The sequence below is a fragment of the Eriocheir sinensis genome, chromosome 14, assembly GCF_024679095.1.
Source record: "Eriocheir sinensis breed Jianghai 21 chromosome 14, ASM2467909v1, whole genome shotgun sequence".
Lineage (NCBI taxonomy): Eukaryota > Metazoa > Arthropoda > Malacostraca > Decapoda > Varunidae > Eriocheir > Eriocheir sinensis.
In genome coordinates, this window is record NC_066522.1 from 14925253 (window position 1) to 14942362 (window position 17110).

At 45.2% G+C, this 17110-nt stretch overlaps 1 protein-coding gene across 1 annotated transcript in view; it reads right to left on the bottom strand.

Annotated features, from left to right (window-relative positions):
- The window catches only part of LOC126998316 (nephrin-like), a 135529-nt gene that overhangs the window by 60363 nt on the left and 58056 nt on the right, over window positions 1-17110 (bottom strand). The window contains exons 5-10 of the mRNA XM_050859802.1: window positions 15775-16120; window positions 15140-15282; window positions 12273-12458; window positions 11527-11638; window positions 7090-7265; window positions 3573-3759 (exon numbers count right to left, since the gene is read on the bottom strand). Of these exons, the coding sequence (XP_050715759.1) occupies window positions 3573-3759; window positions 7090-7265; window positions 11527-11638; window positions 12273-12458; window positions 15140-15282; window positions 15775-16120 (1150 nt within the window). The remainder of the gene's footprint in view (window positions 1-3572; window positions 3760-7089; window positions 7266-11526; window positions 11639-12272; window positions 12459-15139; window positions 15283-15774; window positions 16121-17110) is intronic.

Consider the following 17110-nt stretch of genomic DNA (forward strand, 5'->3'; position numbering starts at 1 on the left):
TGCAAGGTTTTCCAGTGAGAAGGGAGCGAGTGAATCATGCAGTCGTGTCTTTCTCCTTCCTTCCTTCCTTCATTCGCCCTCTCACTGTTTTTCCTTCAGTCCCGCCTCACGTTCGTCAGCTCCCTCCTGCCTGCCTGCGTCTGTCACTTCCATTTCGAGGCCGCTCACATATAGTCCTTCCTTTGCTATATCCTTCACGTCCTCCTCCTCCTCCTCCTCTCCTTTCTGTGTGCTTTCCCCTACAACCAACATGACTGGCTTTGACTATTTTTACTTCCTATTCAGTCTCTGTGTGTTGTCGTGTTTCATTGGGGAATATATATTTGTTTTCCTTTATTGATCTGTGGCGTGGTTTCTGTATGTAGCTCTCCACACACACACACACACACACACACACACACACACACCTGTTCTCTGTTACCATATTCTTTGACTTACCTATTCTGTATACTTTGGTGTGTGTTATCTCTATGGGCATGGTTTCTTTATGTCTCATCTGATACTTTGGGTTTAGCTGAAGTGTCTGCGTATTGATTTCCCCAGCCAGGTTGCGGAAGGGGTTGATGGATAGGTAGTTTGTTTGTATCTACTTACTCCTGTTGATATTTGAATTCTTTAGTGATGTAGAGTATATCTTTAGGAGGTGCAGACAAAAAAGTACACACCTTATCAATTCTATCCTTCCTAAAAGCAGTATTGATGATGATGATGATGGTGATGATGATGACGGTGATGGTGATGATGATGATGGTGATAGGATAAGAGCTTCATGTCATTGACCATTTATAATCTCATTTGCCTCCCTTTCACAGCACATTATACCTCCGGGCTATCTACTACTTAACACCATTAGCCACCACTATCACCACCACCACCGCCGCTCCCTTCACCACCACCATCACCGCTGCTATCACCACCACCAGCATCATCACCATCATCGACATTGCCATTTCCAGAAGTACCACCATCACCATCACCACTACATTCATAACTAACCCACTTTACCACCACCACCACCACCACTACTGCTATCACCACCACCACCACCACCACCACCACCATGTCCACCACCACCATCATCACCATCAATTTCAATAAACCACCTTCACCACTACCATATTCACTACCACCCCTTCCATTACAACCACCACCACCACCACCACCTCCACCCACCCCCACCCTCAACCCCCTCCACCCATCACTACCAAACAAAAGAAATGAATAAAAAACGCAGAAAAAGAAAAGCGAGAGAAGAATGAAAGAAAGAGAAAGAGAGAGAAAGAGAAGAAACTCCAGCTGGGACGGCTTTGAACTTTTTAAAGGGGGGGAAGAGGGGGGGTGCTGGGGTGGGGGGGGTGCATGGATGGGGGGAGGGGGGACTGTTGCTGGTGCCGCCGCTGTTGCTGTTGCTTTTGCGATCCCTTGCGGGCTGTTTATCTAAGGCGACGGCTGGAGAAAGAGTTTGCTTGGGAGAAAAATTTTACAGTCGCGCCTCGACACATTTATGCATAAGTTGGCTGGTGGAGGAGGAAGAGAAGGAGGAGGATGAGGAGGGGGAGGTGGTGGTGGTGGAATTGGAGGAGGAGGAGGCTGGTGGTGAGGGTGGTGGGGGTGATGATGGAGGTAGAGTTAAGGGGTGAAGGAAGAAGTAGAGGAGGAATAGGAAGAACAGGGGGAGGAGGAGGAAGAGGAGGTGGAAGAGGAGAAGTAGGCTGGTGGTGAGGGAGATAGGGGTGATAATGGAAGTAAAGTAAGAGGTGAAGGAGAGAAAGTAGAGGAAGAAGAGGAGAAACAGGAAAATAAGGAGAAATCAGAGTAGAAGGAGGAAGAGGAAAATCAGGCAAACGAAGAAGGAATAGGTGCTGGCTGTGTTGTGGAAAAGTAGGTACAGATATCGATGGAGGAATAGGAGGAGGAGGAAGAGAGGAGAAGAGGAAGAAGAGGAAGAAGAGGAGGAGCAGAATTTCTTGATGACTGGGCGGCAATGGTGGACGCAAACATATGGGGACAAGCTTTTAAAATATTACACTATTATATTTTTTTCTTAGACTTCCGGGCCAACTGCAGTTTTTATTGGGAGGGAGGGAGAGAGAGCGAGAGTGAGGGAGAGAGAGAGAGGGAGTCGGATGAAGGGGGGGGGGGACTGGGGGAGGGATAGGGGAGTAAGGGGTAAGTTTTCTTTTCAGTGGGGAAATAAAAGGCGAGGGTGGAAAGGCTTTTGTGCGAGTCACATAAAAGGCGGCGAAAGGTGGGTATTGAAAGCTCGCTCTCCGGAGATAAATCTGCATCGAGGATTAGAGAAAGAAATGGAAGGGAACGAAAGAGCAAGCAAACAAATAGAAGGAAAGTAAAGCCCCGTTGCTCCATTTTCTGTTGAACGTCGGATATTGCACATGGGGGAACTGAAATAAAACTACTCACATATACGTTTAGCGGAGCGTCGACCGTTAAACCTATATATATAGTAACCCTCTCCCTGATCCCTTCCTCTCCACTCTTCCACCTCTCTCCTCATCTCTCTCCACTTCTCACCCTCTCTCATTTTCCTCTATTTCCTCACATCGCCAAACGGTATAGTAGCACCAATCTCTTATGTCACTTTACTTGAATAAACCTACGTATAATACCAACAATTCTCGCTTCTATTACCCTCAAAAGTTGACCTTCACCACCAGTCCTCATGTCCCTTACTCCCTTATTCTCAGACTTTTTAGGATCTCACAACAAATTTCAAAAAGCCACAAAGGACATTAATCGGGTTGCTATGACTGAACCGCATTCATGGTGAAGAAACCTTGTCAAACTATCAACAGACTCATCAAACAACCCATGGAAATACTAACACAACCTACACGGAAGCTTTATCAAATGTGGGTGTGTAAGCTACGAAATATTTGAGAATCTGGGCCTTTTTTTGCACATTTTAGTTTACCTTTCCAATGAGTTTTCCTTACTGTGGTCGTTGTGGTGCTGCTGGCCTGCTGCTTCGAGGTCAACAGCAGAGAACATTTGTAACTTGGTAATGTTTGAGAATATGGATCTTACTTTCACCTCATCGCATATATCCAGCTTATATCCTTTCCTTCCGCCTCTCCACACATACCCCTCTCATATACCTTCCTCGTACTTCATACCCCTTCCCTTCCCTTATCCCCTTCCCTTGTCCCTTTCTTCCACCTCCCAACACATACCCCCTCTGTATCCCTTCCTTCCACCTCACAACACATTCCCCCTTTATATCCCTTCCTTCCACCTCACAACACATTCCCCCTTTATATCCCTTCCTTCCACCTCACAACACATTCCCCCTTTATATCCCTTCCTTCCACCTCACGATACATTCCCCCTTTATATCCCTTCCTTCCACCTCACAATACATTCCCCCTTTGTATCCCTTCCTTCCACCTCCAAACACATACCCCCTTTGTATTCCTTCCTTTCACAAAAACACATCCCCACCTAATATCCCTTCCTCTCACCTCATAGTAAATGTCATCCTTACATCCCTTCCTCCCACGTCACAGCACATACCCTCTCATATCCCTTCCCCTCACGTCACCACACATACCCACCTGGTGATCTGGCCGCCGAAACTTCCCGGAGACTTTCTTGAAGAGGGCTCGGCGATGGCGTTGGCGTCTGAGGGCCAGGTGATGGTGGAGGCAGGGATACTAGAGGAGGACTCGCAGGTCAAGGTGATCACTTTCCCCACCTCCACGCTGCGAGGGTTGGCCCAGCCGCGCACCTCCCACGCAGGGACTGTCGAGGGAGAGGAGAGGAGTGATCAGAGGTTGGGAATGAGAAAAGTTAGCATGGCATAAGAAAAGAGGGAAGAATAGGATAGAGAAAAAGATGGAAATGCTGAAAAAGAGAGATTGTAAGGACGGAATGAATGATCACTATGACATATAATAGAAGAAGGAGAAAGGGGAGAGTAGAAGGATAAGGATGAAGATGGAGAAGGATGCAAGTAGAGAAAGTACAGAGGGAATGAAGGAAAGAAAGAAGTGAGTGAGTGAGTGAGTGAGTGAGTGAGTGAGTAGGAGTTTGAGTGTGGCAGTTGTATACTTAGTGGCTGAGAGGTGAGTGAATGAGTAACTGTGACAATATCTGAGGGTGAGAATGGCAGCCTGAATGAGTGTTTGCAGGGGGAGAGAGATAGATAGAAAGCGAGAGAGAGATAGGATGAGTTGAAGGGAAGCTGGAGAAAACGAGGGAACTGATCAAAGGCACTTCCAGATATTTGAACTAGAAGGGCTCTTGACGAGGGTACTGAACGTGGAGAGGGAGAGTGAGACAGAGAAAGACAGACAGACAGAGGTAGACAGAGAGAGAATTAGTGATCATTCATAAGCTTTTTCGGGCTGATATCTCTAGTACTTTTTCTCATTAATACCCACGGGGGAGGAAGAGCCGCTTGTTGTGGTGAATAAAGAGCATAGAGAGAGATGAACCATAAAAGTGGATCCCGAAATGTTCTCGTGAAAGGATCTGAAGAGGAGGGGAGGATGAGAGGGTTGAGAAGGGGGGAAGAGGGGAAGGGGAAAAGAGAGATAGATAAGATAGATAGATAGATAAATGGATAGATAGACAGAGACAGAGAGATATAGACAAAGAATATACTGAAGAATGTACAAAAACTTAAGCATATCACAGTCGTCACCGCTCCATAAACACTAAAACAAAACAGTGAAACAATTCCTATCACTCACAATTCCCTCAAACACATCCATCCTCACCTTCTCATTCACCATCACACACACTCAACCGCTACGCCACTCCCTTCAACACTCATTACTTTAGAAAAAATCGACATAGTGGGCTTGATTGAAGGACTATGTGAGTAAGTAAACGAAACTATGAATGTATGGAAGGAGGAGGAGGATACTACCGCGTGTGTGAATGAGTGAGTGAGTGAGTGAGTGAGTGAGTGAGTGAGTGAGTGAGTGAGTGAGTAAACGTTCGTATGTGTTAGATGTATAATGACTTTTTTTCTGTGTATTTTTTCCGCCCCTTCAGCTGTCTCCTTTACTATTAAAAAAAGAACCTCCAACAGTACTGGTAAAACTGGCACATTTCACTTCCCTCTCCCTCCCACCCCGTTCTTTACCTCTCCTCCGCTCCCGAGTAATGACGTAATTTATCTGTTATTATTTTTGCCCTTGAGTTATCTCCCTTACTGTGAGCCTCCCCCCTCCTCCAGCAGTACTACTAAAACTGATGCACTTCGCTCTCCCTCCCACCATCCCATCCTTCCCTCTCTTCCCTCCCCCTCTCGAGCAGTAGTCGTTTTTTTATTATCATTTTTGCCATTGATTTGTCACCTTTACTGTAAAAAAAATAATAAACAAGCAGTACTACTAAAACTAACGCACTTTCCTCTCCCTCCCTCCCCATTCTTCCTCCTCTTTCCCTCCCTCTCGAACAATGAAGTAATTTATTTATCATTATTTTTGCCCTTGAGCTGTTTCCTTTACTATAAAAAATAAGTAACCTTCAGCAGAACTACCAAAACAAACGCACTTCCCCTCTTCCTTCTTCCCCTCCCCCTCCCCTCTTCCTCCTTCCCCTCCCCCTCCCCTCTTCCTCCTCCCCCTCCCTCTCGAGCAGTGAAGTCATTTATTTATCATTATTTTTGCTCCTTTACTGTAAAAAAAAAAAAAATAACCTTCAACAGTACCACTAAAGCAAGCGCACTTCCCCTCTTCCTCCTCCCCCCCTCCTCCCCCCTCTTCCTCCTTCCCCGCCCCCTCCCCGAGCCGTGAAGTCATTTAGTTATTAGCAATTCAACAAACACGGCCGGGGCCATTCGTTTGATCTTTTGGCCTTTACTTTATTAACGTCCGGCGCGCGCGTGTGGCGGCCGCTCTGAAATGGACCCATAATTGAATGTTAACTGGATCGATTGTTTCCGCGTTCCCGGCGCCGCGAGGTAATTTGCCGCATTGTTCCGCTAAGTGGCGTGGAGTATGGTGTAGATGGTGGTGGTGGTGGTGGTGGTAATGGTGGTGATGATGGTGGTGGTTGGGAGTGTGGTGTGGTGAGGGAAGGCAAAGTAAGGTGTGTGATGGTGGAGGGAGGGATGAAGGAATGGAGGGAAGAAGGTAATGGTGGTGGTGGTGGTGGTGGTAGTGATGGTTGTGGTGAGTGGTGATGCGGTGAGGGAAGGTAAGGTTGGGGTGTGATGATGATAGCGGTGTGGTATGTGTGGGGAAAGGATGAAATAATGTAGGCAGGAGGGATGGATGATTTTGATGGAAGAAAATTAATGAAAGTATGCGTGGTGTTGGAGAGAGAGAGAGAGAGAGAGAGAGAGAGAGAGAGAGAGAGAGAGAGAGAGAGAGAGAGAGAGAGAGAGAGAGAGAGAGAGAGAGAGAGAGAGAGAGAGAGAGAGAGAGAGAGAGAGAAGGAAGGGAAGTAAGGGTTGCAGAAAAGAAGAAAAAAAAGAATGTGTGTTTATGAGGAGAGAGAAAGGTTATTGTAGTGGTTATAGGAGTATTGATATCTCTGTGTGTAGAGGGCGGAGGAGGAAGGGGATAGTAAAAATACCGGAAACAGGAAAAAAAGAAACAGTGAGGAGGAAGAAGCTATTTTGGTACTGCTGATGGTGGCTGTGGAGAAGTGTGGGTGTGTGTGGGGGCGAAGAAAAGACCCTATTGAATAAGTGAGAGCATTATATCTGGAAGGTTTCTCTCTCTCTCTCTCTCTCTCTCTCTCTTGATACGTAGGTGTAGACAGGTTATGATGACGTATTATAGATGGATGAATATAGGCGGTTTATCATTCTTGTTATGGAGGTGTAAATGAGAAAAGAAAATGAGGAAAAAGAAAAAAAATAGAAGAAAAGGGAAAAGGGAAAGAAGATAAAGAAGAAGAAGAAGAAAAAGAAGAAGAAGAAGACAAAGAAGAAGAAGAAGAAGAAGAAGAAGAAGAAGAAGAAGAAGACGTACTTACAGATATATACATACATAGGCAGTTTCTCATTCTTATTTACGATGGTGTTTATGAGCTAAGAGGACTCAACAAAGATGGATGGATATAAGCGATCAGGGTGAGGCAGTCGAAGTTCAAGGCAGCTCCAACACTTACAGAGCATGTTGAGGGTGGTGACGGCGGTGAGGGGGTCGGGCAGGGCGGCGTTGGAAGCATCGCACTTGAGTCTGGCGCCGTTGTCCTCCGCCGCCGCCGTCATCGTGGCCGTCACCGCTGTCACGCCGCTTCGTACCGCCGTTTGCCCCAGGAGCTCCTTGTCGTTCTTGTACAGTCTGAGGAAGGGAGGGAGGAGAGAGGAGTCAGTAGATGGAGACGAAGACAGTGCATGGAAATACAGGGGAAAGGCTGTTGAGGGGTATAAAAAAGGAAGTAGGACATTGATGAAAGAGAGAAGACTTTTAGAGAAGGTAGGATAGAGACAAAACAGTTAGTAACGCATGAAGATTTAGAATGGAAGCATGGAAAGACAGGGAAAAGGCTGTTGAGGGTATAAAGAAGGAAGTAGGGGATTAATGAAAGAGAGAAGACTTTTAGAGAAGGTAGGATAGACAGTTAGTAACGCATGAAGATTTAGGATGGAAGAATGGAAGGACAGGGAGAAGGCTGTTGAGGGATATTAAGAAGAAGGAAGTAGGGCATGAAGGAGAAAGAAAGCATTTAGGGAAGGTAGGATGGAAAGAAAGCTAGTAGGGCGTGGAGAGGTTGGGAGGGAAGGATGGAAGGATAGGGAAGTGGATAGAGAAGAATAGGAAGAGAGGAAGGAAGGAGTGAGGGAATGAAGGAAAGAAAAGAAATAGTGAAGGAAGAAAGGATGAGAAGAAAGGAATGACAAAGTTGTGAAGACGTAGAAGGAAAAGAAGGAAGAAAGGAAAGATGTGAAAGAAATATTGATGAAAAAATGACGAAAAAAACAATGAAAATGAAAAATGAAAAGGGAAGAAGGGGAAGAAGAGAAAGATAGCGTGTGCATCATCATTACCATCATCACACACATACACATACACGCACAAACACAACCCCCCCCCCATACAAACACACCTCCCCTCCCCCACACATACTAATACCCCTCTCCATCCCTTCTTTCCCTCCCTATTCTCTTTCTCTCTCACTTCCATATTTCCTTCCTATTCCTCGATGACATGAACACCAAGAGGAGGAGGCGCCTTTCACAACATGTGCCGCGCCCTGAGGCTGCGAATCCGAGGCCGAGGGAATTTGAGACTTTGGCTATCCAGGGGCGCCGCTTCCAAGGACCTTAAAACGTTAGGTAAAAGAAGTAGAGAGAAAGACAAGTTGATTCGAAGAGTAAACAAAAGCAGATTGAAGGAAAAGAATATATGGAAGCAAGAGAGCAGAGAGAAAAGAAAGAGAGAAAAGAATATACAGAAGCAGATTGAAAAGAGTGTTAGAGCAGCGTGTATTTGTGTGTTTTGTATGGACATGTGTATATATGTATTTATGTAAGAATATATAGACTTAAATATACAGATGGATTGGTATATAGACAGATAAACAGATAAGTAGATTGATATATATGTATTGATGAATAGGTAGAGACAGATAGATAGATAGATAGATAGATAGATAAAGAGAGAGAAAGAGAAAATAGAGAGATGTATAAAAAATGCGTAGATAAATAATTTAGATCATAAAACATCAGGTTCGTCAGAAATCACGAAATAAAAGAAATCAGAAAAAAGTGAATAATGTTTGATTAGAAATATCATGTATTGCTGCGACATATTTTTTCTTTTGACATTTTACGTTATTGTTTTTGTCTCATTAGTCTTCACTGCGATTGAGAGAGAGAGAGAGAGAGAGAGAGAGAGAGAGAGAGAGAGAGAGAGAGAGAGAGAGAGAGAGAGAGAGAGAGAGAGAGAGAGAGAGAGAGAGAGAGAGAGAGAGAGAGAGAGAGAGAGAGAGAGACACAGACAAAGACAGACAAGCAAACAGAAAGAAAGACAGATACAAACAAACATAGAGAGATAAAGAAAAAGAAGAGACAGATACAGACAGAAAGACATAAACAGAGACAGATACAGACAGACAAAGACAGACAAACTAACAGAGACAGATATAGACAGACGAAAACAAAAACAAAACAAAGAGAAACAGAGGTACAGACAAAGCCAAAGACAGAGACAGATACAGACATATAGACAAACAGAAAGAGAGACAGAGATAGAGACAGACAGACAGACAGACGGACTAATACATCACCTACTACTATCTCGCGTATTTTTCACCTGCGGCTCATTCAACACCTGCTCGGAAGTCGTTCAGTTAGTTACGTCCACAGGTGAAAGGAAATCAGTTTCACTCACCGACCTTCTTATGAGCAACTCTGTGTGTGGGTCCGTTTTCCTGATGTATCCTTCCTTCCTTCCTTCCTTCCTTCTTTCCTTCCTTCCTTCCTTCCTTCCTTCCTTCCTTCCTTCCTTTCTTCCTTCTTTCCTTTGGTCTTGAATCAGAGGACTCGTTAATTCTCCAAACGTCTCTTTCAGTAACAAGAACAGTAACTTTTCTCTCCTTTCTGTCTCCTTTCTCTCTTAATTTCTTTTTTTTTTATTTCATCTCTATTTTGTTTGCTCCTCCATATTTACTCTTTATTCCTTTTTTCATTCCCTGATTTCTTACTTCTCTTCCTTCGCTCTTCCTTCTTTCTCTCTTACATATCTTCTTTTGGTCCCATCTCTTTTTATTTCCTTCCTTCCTTTATCTTTATCCTACTCTCCGTCTTCTTCCCTTCATTCTCTGCTTTCTTCATACATCTTTTATCTCTCCCTCACCTCATTCTGCTTCGTTCCCTTCCATCCTCTTAATTATTTTCCTTTCTCTCCTTTCATTCTCTCTCTTGCATCCTTATCTCTCCTTCTTTATTTGTTTCCTTCTCTCTTACATATTTTCCCTCTCCTTTATTGCTTGTTCTCCCTCTTCCGTGGTGTCTTTTTTCTTAATTATCTCCTCTCTTTTACCTTCTCGTCTTTTCTCTCTTTCACTTATCTTTTATCTTCTTTCCTTCCCTCCTCGCCTCATTCCTCCACTCTCCCCGTCTTCCTCTCCGTTAATCTCCTCTTTCTTTTCGTCTGTTCTCTCTTTCCCTCAACTTTAATCTTTCCCTCCTGCCCTTGTCTCTTCTCCTTTCCCCCATCTTCCTCTCCGTCAACCTCCTCTTCCCTCGTCCATCTCAGGAGTGGCCCAAAACCGACGACAAAGACGGGATGGTCGAACGCCTTTAAAATCTTGCTACTCTCATATTCCCGCGGCCAGTTGTTGTCAGTCGGTGCGCGGCGGGAAGCTCAACGCCAGGCGAACCTTTCATGCTGGTCTTTCATGCTCTCATCCGCTAGTCTTACCGCGTTTTACCCCAAGCTCAGCGCTGCTCCGCCGGCAATATTCGCACCCGTCCCCCACCACCACCATCACCGCCGCCGTTGAGGGTAAAGTATAGAGTAGTGAAGTAATAAGGCTCAAGAAAATTAAAAGGATGTTCATAAGTTGCAGTGCGTGTGTGATAAGTATGGAGTGGATGTGTGTTTTTAGTTGTTATGGGAAATACTTGATAGTTTTTGGGATGTTTAGGTTTTGTTTATCGGCTTCACAAGGATTTATAGTTTATTTTATCCGTTTTACGAGGTTATACTAGTTTTTTTTTCTGTATACACTTTCCGTCCTATGGTTTTGGCGGCAATAAACACACACACACACACACACACACACACACACACACACACACACACACCTTTATTTCTATTCTCCATTTACACTAGCAGGGAGGGAGGAAGCGAGCGAGAGAAGGGACTGAGGTAAAAAAGAAAAGAATATAGTGGAAAAAGAAGAGAATAAAACTATAGAGAGTGACCAAGTAAAACATCGCTGCACATTTCTTTTGCCTCGCTGCCTGGAGAAATTGGAACGAAAAGGAGGAGGAGCCGGTCTCTGTTCCCCTGACTCACTGACTTTCCCCTCCCCTTTCCTTCCTTCCTTCCTCCCTCCCTCCCTCCCCACCACACAAATACATACATACACACGGACACAAAGACACACTACTCACTTACTTACTCATGAACCCTTTCCTGCCACACATTTTGTCGTTCATTCACTTATCTTCTCCTAAACTCACAAACACATTTTTTTTCAATCACTCACTTAATCACGCAGTCACTGACTCACTCACTCACTCACTTACTCACCTCCCTCATCCATTCTCCGACTCATTCACTCACACCTCCCTCACCCATTCTCCAACTCATTCACTCATCCACTCACTCACCTATCCATCCATCCATTCACAGATCTACTCATCCATTTACTCCTCTACCAACTCACTTACTCACTCACTCACTCACCCACTTATTCACCCAATAAACCCATCCCTTCGCCAACCCACTCACTCACCTACCTACCAACTGACTCACTCACTCACCCCTGTACCCACCGACCTCAAGTCCTCTGCAACACCGAGGACGAGGAGAGTTTAAAGGGAATGGTTAAAGGGTTGTTCTCGTGGGTTTTTTTTCTGTCCAACCTTACCTGACCTTCGGCGGCGGGTGACCTCCCTTGGTGATACAGGTGAACTCCACGAGGCTCCCGGCCACCACCTGCCTCTGGGCCTTCAGCTCCACCACTGGCTGCCCCGGGGGACCTGTATGTCGGGGAAAGAGTGAGAGTGAGAGGGGGACTGTTGGAGAGTGAGGGACGAAGGGGTTAAGGGTTAGGGGTCACTGGTGTGTGTTTGTGTTTTTTGTTTCTTCTTATTCATTCTTATTCTTATACTTATTCATTTTCTTCTTATATTTATTACTAGCCTATTTTTCTCATCATTACCTCTCTTCCAATTATCATCATTACTAGCCCTATCATTAAGCTGCCTCTTCTGATATTTATTAAACCACATTCGTCATCCCATCAACACTCCTATATACAGCACGAGCATGAACGTTATTATCATTGCTGGGCCTTTTTGAGTAACCATTGGCGTTATCATGGACATTATGACTAACGTGAAGGCTAACGAGTGTGTCTGATAATACTTTTGTGGCGAACTGTACGTGAACGCTAAAAAGTATCTGCCTGATTATACTTTTTTGGCCACCTTTACGTAGAAAAAAACAAGTATCTGTCTGATTATGTTATTTTGGCCTGTATCTACCTGCTCATACTCTCTTGTACGTAGAAATAAACAAATATCTGTCTGATTATGCCATTTTGGCCCGTATCCACCTGCTCATACTCTCTTGACCATCTGTACATCGCGCCAAAATAGTCCTGTCACTCACGCATAACGGTGATGTTTCTCGTGTGGGTGATGACGTCCGTGGCCTCCAGGTGTTGGGCCTCGCACCGCGCCCGCACCATCCTCACGCCGCTGGCCCGCCCCGCCTCGCTGCTCAGCTCCGAGGACGTGACCCAGCCGCCCCCGTCGTCCCGCGTCACAATATTCTTCGTCGTGTTCACCTGCTCACCTGGGGAGGGGAAGAGACATGACAGGTGGTGATGGCGGGGAATTGATGGAAGGGTGGGGTAGATGGGTGTTATGGATGTAGATGGATGACGAGGCGGAGGAAGATGATGATATTGAAGAAAATGATGGCGAAGACGAAGATGAAGAAGAATAGAAAATAATAGAAAAGTAGAAGAAAAGAAAAGGAGTAGAGGAGAAAGGAAAAGGAAAAGAAGAAGAAAAAGAAGAAGAAGAAGAAGAAGAAGAAGAAGAAGAAGAACAAAGAATGAAAGAAAAAGAACTCGAACAATAAGAAGTAGAACAAGCATAAAACAAGAACACGAAGAAAAGAAAAAAAAAGAGAAAGAGAGAAAGAGAAAAAAAAGAAGAAAGACAACAGGGGAGGAGGAAAAGAAAATATAAAGGGAAGTTTTAGAATAGGAGGACAAGGAGTGGCTGTGGAATCAATGAAGTGGGTGAAATTTGATAATTTTTTTATAACAGGTGAAGAGGCCTAGAACACAGGTGGATGAGATTGGAGAAAAGGTGCTGTTAAGTAAGTGGATAAAATACACGTCTTCCACATTGCCTGTCAGCGTAATTTATTTATTATTTTTTCTCGCTCCACCGAACTGCAGCTTAACAAGTGTTTTCTCAGAGGTTGCTTCAAGTTTGGTCCGCACACACGCACACACACACACGAAGTCCTTGTCATGCAAATTGAGAAAGTAAATCACATCAGAACTTTTGTCGCTAATTTTTTACATTATATTCTGTGACGGACTATTTTTTGGGTGTGTGCAGGGAATGCGGAATACATAAAAAGGAGGCAGCAAGAGAATTAGTCTATTAAAAAACGAAGAAAAAATATAACACGAAGTAAAAGAAATACAATGACATTCTTATCATCCCCAACCAAGGAAAATAACGCCCCCCCCACCCCCCCACCCCCCCACCCACCCACACACACACACACTTTCTTAAACCCGATTCACAGCACAAATACGTCGAGAGAGGAGAATAGAAAAGAAGTTAAAAGATGAAACACGAAATGAAAGTAACACAATGAAATGCTTATCATCTCCAACCAAAGAAACTAACGAAATAAAAAAAAAAAACCACATTCTTAAACTCGATTCACAGCACAAATACATCGGGAGAGACAAGAGTGGAAAAAGCCTTCTCGAGACAGGCGGAGAGAAAAAAGGAAGGGATGAAGAGAAAGGGCTTATTGCCAGCCTACCTGAGACAAGGATGGCGGCCAGGTAGAAGGGACCAGCTGAGGACGGCAAGCCAAGAGAGGGAAGGGGGGAGACGAGGGGAACAAAAAAAAGAAAGAGGGAGAAAATGGGAAAGAGGAGGAGGATAAGGAAAGTGAGGGAGGACGCGAGTTAAAAGAGAGAGGAAACGAAGGAAGGGACACAGAGAGGGAAAAAGAGGGATGAAAGGGAAGAGGAGGAGGCTCGGAGGGGTAAAAGAGGACGTGGGTTAAAAGAGGGAGAAGAGGAGAAGAGGATGAGAAGAGAGCGAGAGGGATAAGGACAAAAATAAAGACGGACGAGAGGGAAAAGAAGAAGGGATTGAGAGGGATAAAGAGGGACGCGAGTTAGAAGAGAGAGAGAGAGAGAGAGAGAGAGAGAGAGAGAGAGAGAGAGAGAGAGAGAGAGAGAGAGAGAGAGAGAGAGAGAGAGAGAGAGAGAGAGAGAGAGAGAGAGAGAGAGAGAGAGAGAGAGAGAGAGAGAGAGAGAGAAGAAGAGGATGAGGGAGAGAAAGAAAAAGAAGGAAAATAAGAATGGAAAAGAAGAGGGGATGAGAGAGGTATAGGGGGAGGTACCTAAGTCAAAAGGAAAAAAAAGAAGATACGAAGGGTTGAAGGAGAGAAGACCCAGGGAACAGAGATGAAAAAGGAACGAAAGAGAAAAGAAGAGAGGGATGAGGAGGATAAAGGAGGGCGGGAATGAAAAAAAAAAGAGGAAACGAGAGATTGAAGGCGAAGAAGGGGAAGAGGATCGAAAGAATGGGGACAAGAGAGGAAAAAGGTGAACATAGAAGAGGAAAAAAGAAGGAAGTGAGAGGAGAGAGAGGTAGAAGAGGGGACTAAAGGAGAGGAGGGGCTCGAAAGGTAAAGAAAGAAGAGAATAAAGGAAGGGGGTCAGACAGGAGAAAGGCACAAGAGGGGACTGGAGGAGGAGGAGGAGGAGGAGGAGGAGGAGAAGGAGAAGGAGGAGGAGGAGGAGGAGGAGGAGAGGAGGGGGGCGAAAGGTAAAAATCCAGGTAAAGGGAAGGGGAATGATTGGTGGACCGAGAGGAGGAGGAGGAGGAGGAGGAGGAGGAGGAGGAGAAAAGCTTACTATCGAGGGCGAGGGTGACAGAGAGGGGGAAGAGTTTGGGAAGGGAAGGTGAGGCAGGAGGGGTCTTAGTACAGTGGGCGTGGATATGGGAGGAGGAGGAGGAGGCTGGAAAGAGGAGGAGGAGAAGGAGGAGGAGGAAGAGATGAAAGAGGGCAGCGTAGGGGTATGGGAAGCAGAAAAAAATGAAGAAAAGATAAAAATAGAGGAAAAAGAAGAGTTAGAGGAAATAGTAAATCTAGTAGAGAAAAATGGACGAAGAAGCAAGAACAAGAAGACGAAATGTTTACAAGAGGAGGAGGGAGACGGGTGGGAGAGGGGTGGTCAAGAGTAAGGTGGGGGGTGGGGAGCTTACCATCAAGAATCCAGGTGAGGTTGGCGGGGGGGTTGGCGGCCGAGGTGATGCAGGTGAGTGTGAACCGCTGTCCTGCTGTCACCACTGTCGGGCTGCTCACTCTGACCTGCGCTGGCCTGTCTGTGGGGTGGACCAGGCCAGTGTGTGTGTGTGTGTGTGTGTGTGTGTGTGTGTGTGTGTGTGTGTGTGTGTGTGTGTATGTGTGTGTGTGTGTGTGTGTGTGTGTGTGTGTTCTTACCTAATTGAATTTTACTGGATTAACTCAAGCTCATAGAGTCCCCGTCTTTTGAAACTATTTTTTTATATTTTTCTTTTTAGACTGTGTGTGTGTGTGTGTGTGTGTGTGTGTGTGTGTGTGTGTGTGTGTGTGTGTGTGTGTGTGTGTGTGTGTGTGTGTGTGTTCGTTTCTACATTAGTCAGTCAATACAACATCTTTCATAATAATGTACAGCGAATGGCAATGTTCTCTTTCTATTTTATATGAGCAGTAATATACAAATTCATCCTTTAATACCACAGTAGCTAACCTCGAACACCACATTTACTCTCAAACAAACCAAACCTAAGACCCAGACCAAGCATTCGACCCTCACTGTACCCATCCTAGCACTGTCCCTCACACCCCAGCACCCGGCTACTCACAGTGAACAGTAAGGGTGACGTTAGCGGAGAGCGGGCGGCTGAGTTGATCGCTGGTAACGCGGCACTCGTACACCGCCCCGTCATCCGTCCGCGAAGCCGTCACCTGTTGCGTTACGCTAACCCCGCGGCTCCTGAGGTCACCGCTCGTCTTGTCGTTGAGGTGCACGCTCTTCCGGGCTTGCGTGCGTAGCGTGTTGTTGGGTAATACCTGGTGCCAGTACCACGTGACCCAGGGCCCCGGGTTACCCCCCACCACGCGGCAGGTCAGGGTGCGCCGCTCCCCCGCCCGCAGCACCTCGCCCGTTCTGTAGCCGGTGATGGAAGGAGGGTCCGGGGGGTCTGCAAAGGGAATGGCGTCAAAAGGAAGAAAATAGAGATATGGAAGAAGAAAAGAAGAAGAGGTGGATGATGATGAAGATGAATATGAAGAATGGCAATAAGAAATTATGATAATTACTAATAATAACAAGAGGAAGCAGGAAAAGAAGCAGAAGTAGATAAAGGAGAAGAGAAACGAAGAAAGGAGGGAAATATAAAAGAAAAAGGACTCGGATCAGGGATGAACCGCGCTGCTAGACAGACATGAGCACGCACAGTCCGTAATATACATGTGGAAAAGAAGAGAGGGGTACGGGAGAGAGGGTAAGGTATACGGTAGGGTGGTAAGGCAGGCAGTGGACTCTCCAAAACAGGGTCAAGATGAGAGGAGACTGAGCCAACACTGAGCACACAAACTCTTGGGTCTTCACCGTCGATCGGGAGTCAGCAAGAGTCAGCGATGTCGTGTCCTTGCAATGCTGACAGTGCTGCGTCTTACGTTGGTATCCTTTGAGTCCTTTTTATTCGTTTATTTCTGTTGCGTAGACATTAATATGGCACAGTACAGCACTTGATCTCTTTTACGTTTTCTATATATAATGTTAGTTTAGCTAATTGTACTTATAAAGGTTTCTTACGTTGGTGTCCTCAACGTTATTTCTTTTTTTAATTTTGCGTTGCGAATGCATTATTTTAAAATGGATGTGTATTACTTTATTCTGAATACTTTCTATATATGACAGTACTGCCTATACATTATTAATACATGCATCTCAATTACTCTGTGTTACGTGAACCTCAGCTTATGTAGTTTCGTAAATTGCCACTATTACAAGTAGTTAAAGTAATTTCGAAACCATATGTACCATCACCTCGATCTAAACCTTGTAGTTCCGGTGATATTACTCACAATGACATAACTATTTTGGAACTATTCTGCGTCGAGCAAATGTTTTCCTCTAATGAGAGAGAGAGAGAATGGATGGTTTACCTTAATACAACACACACACG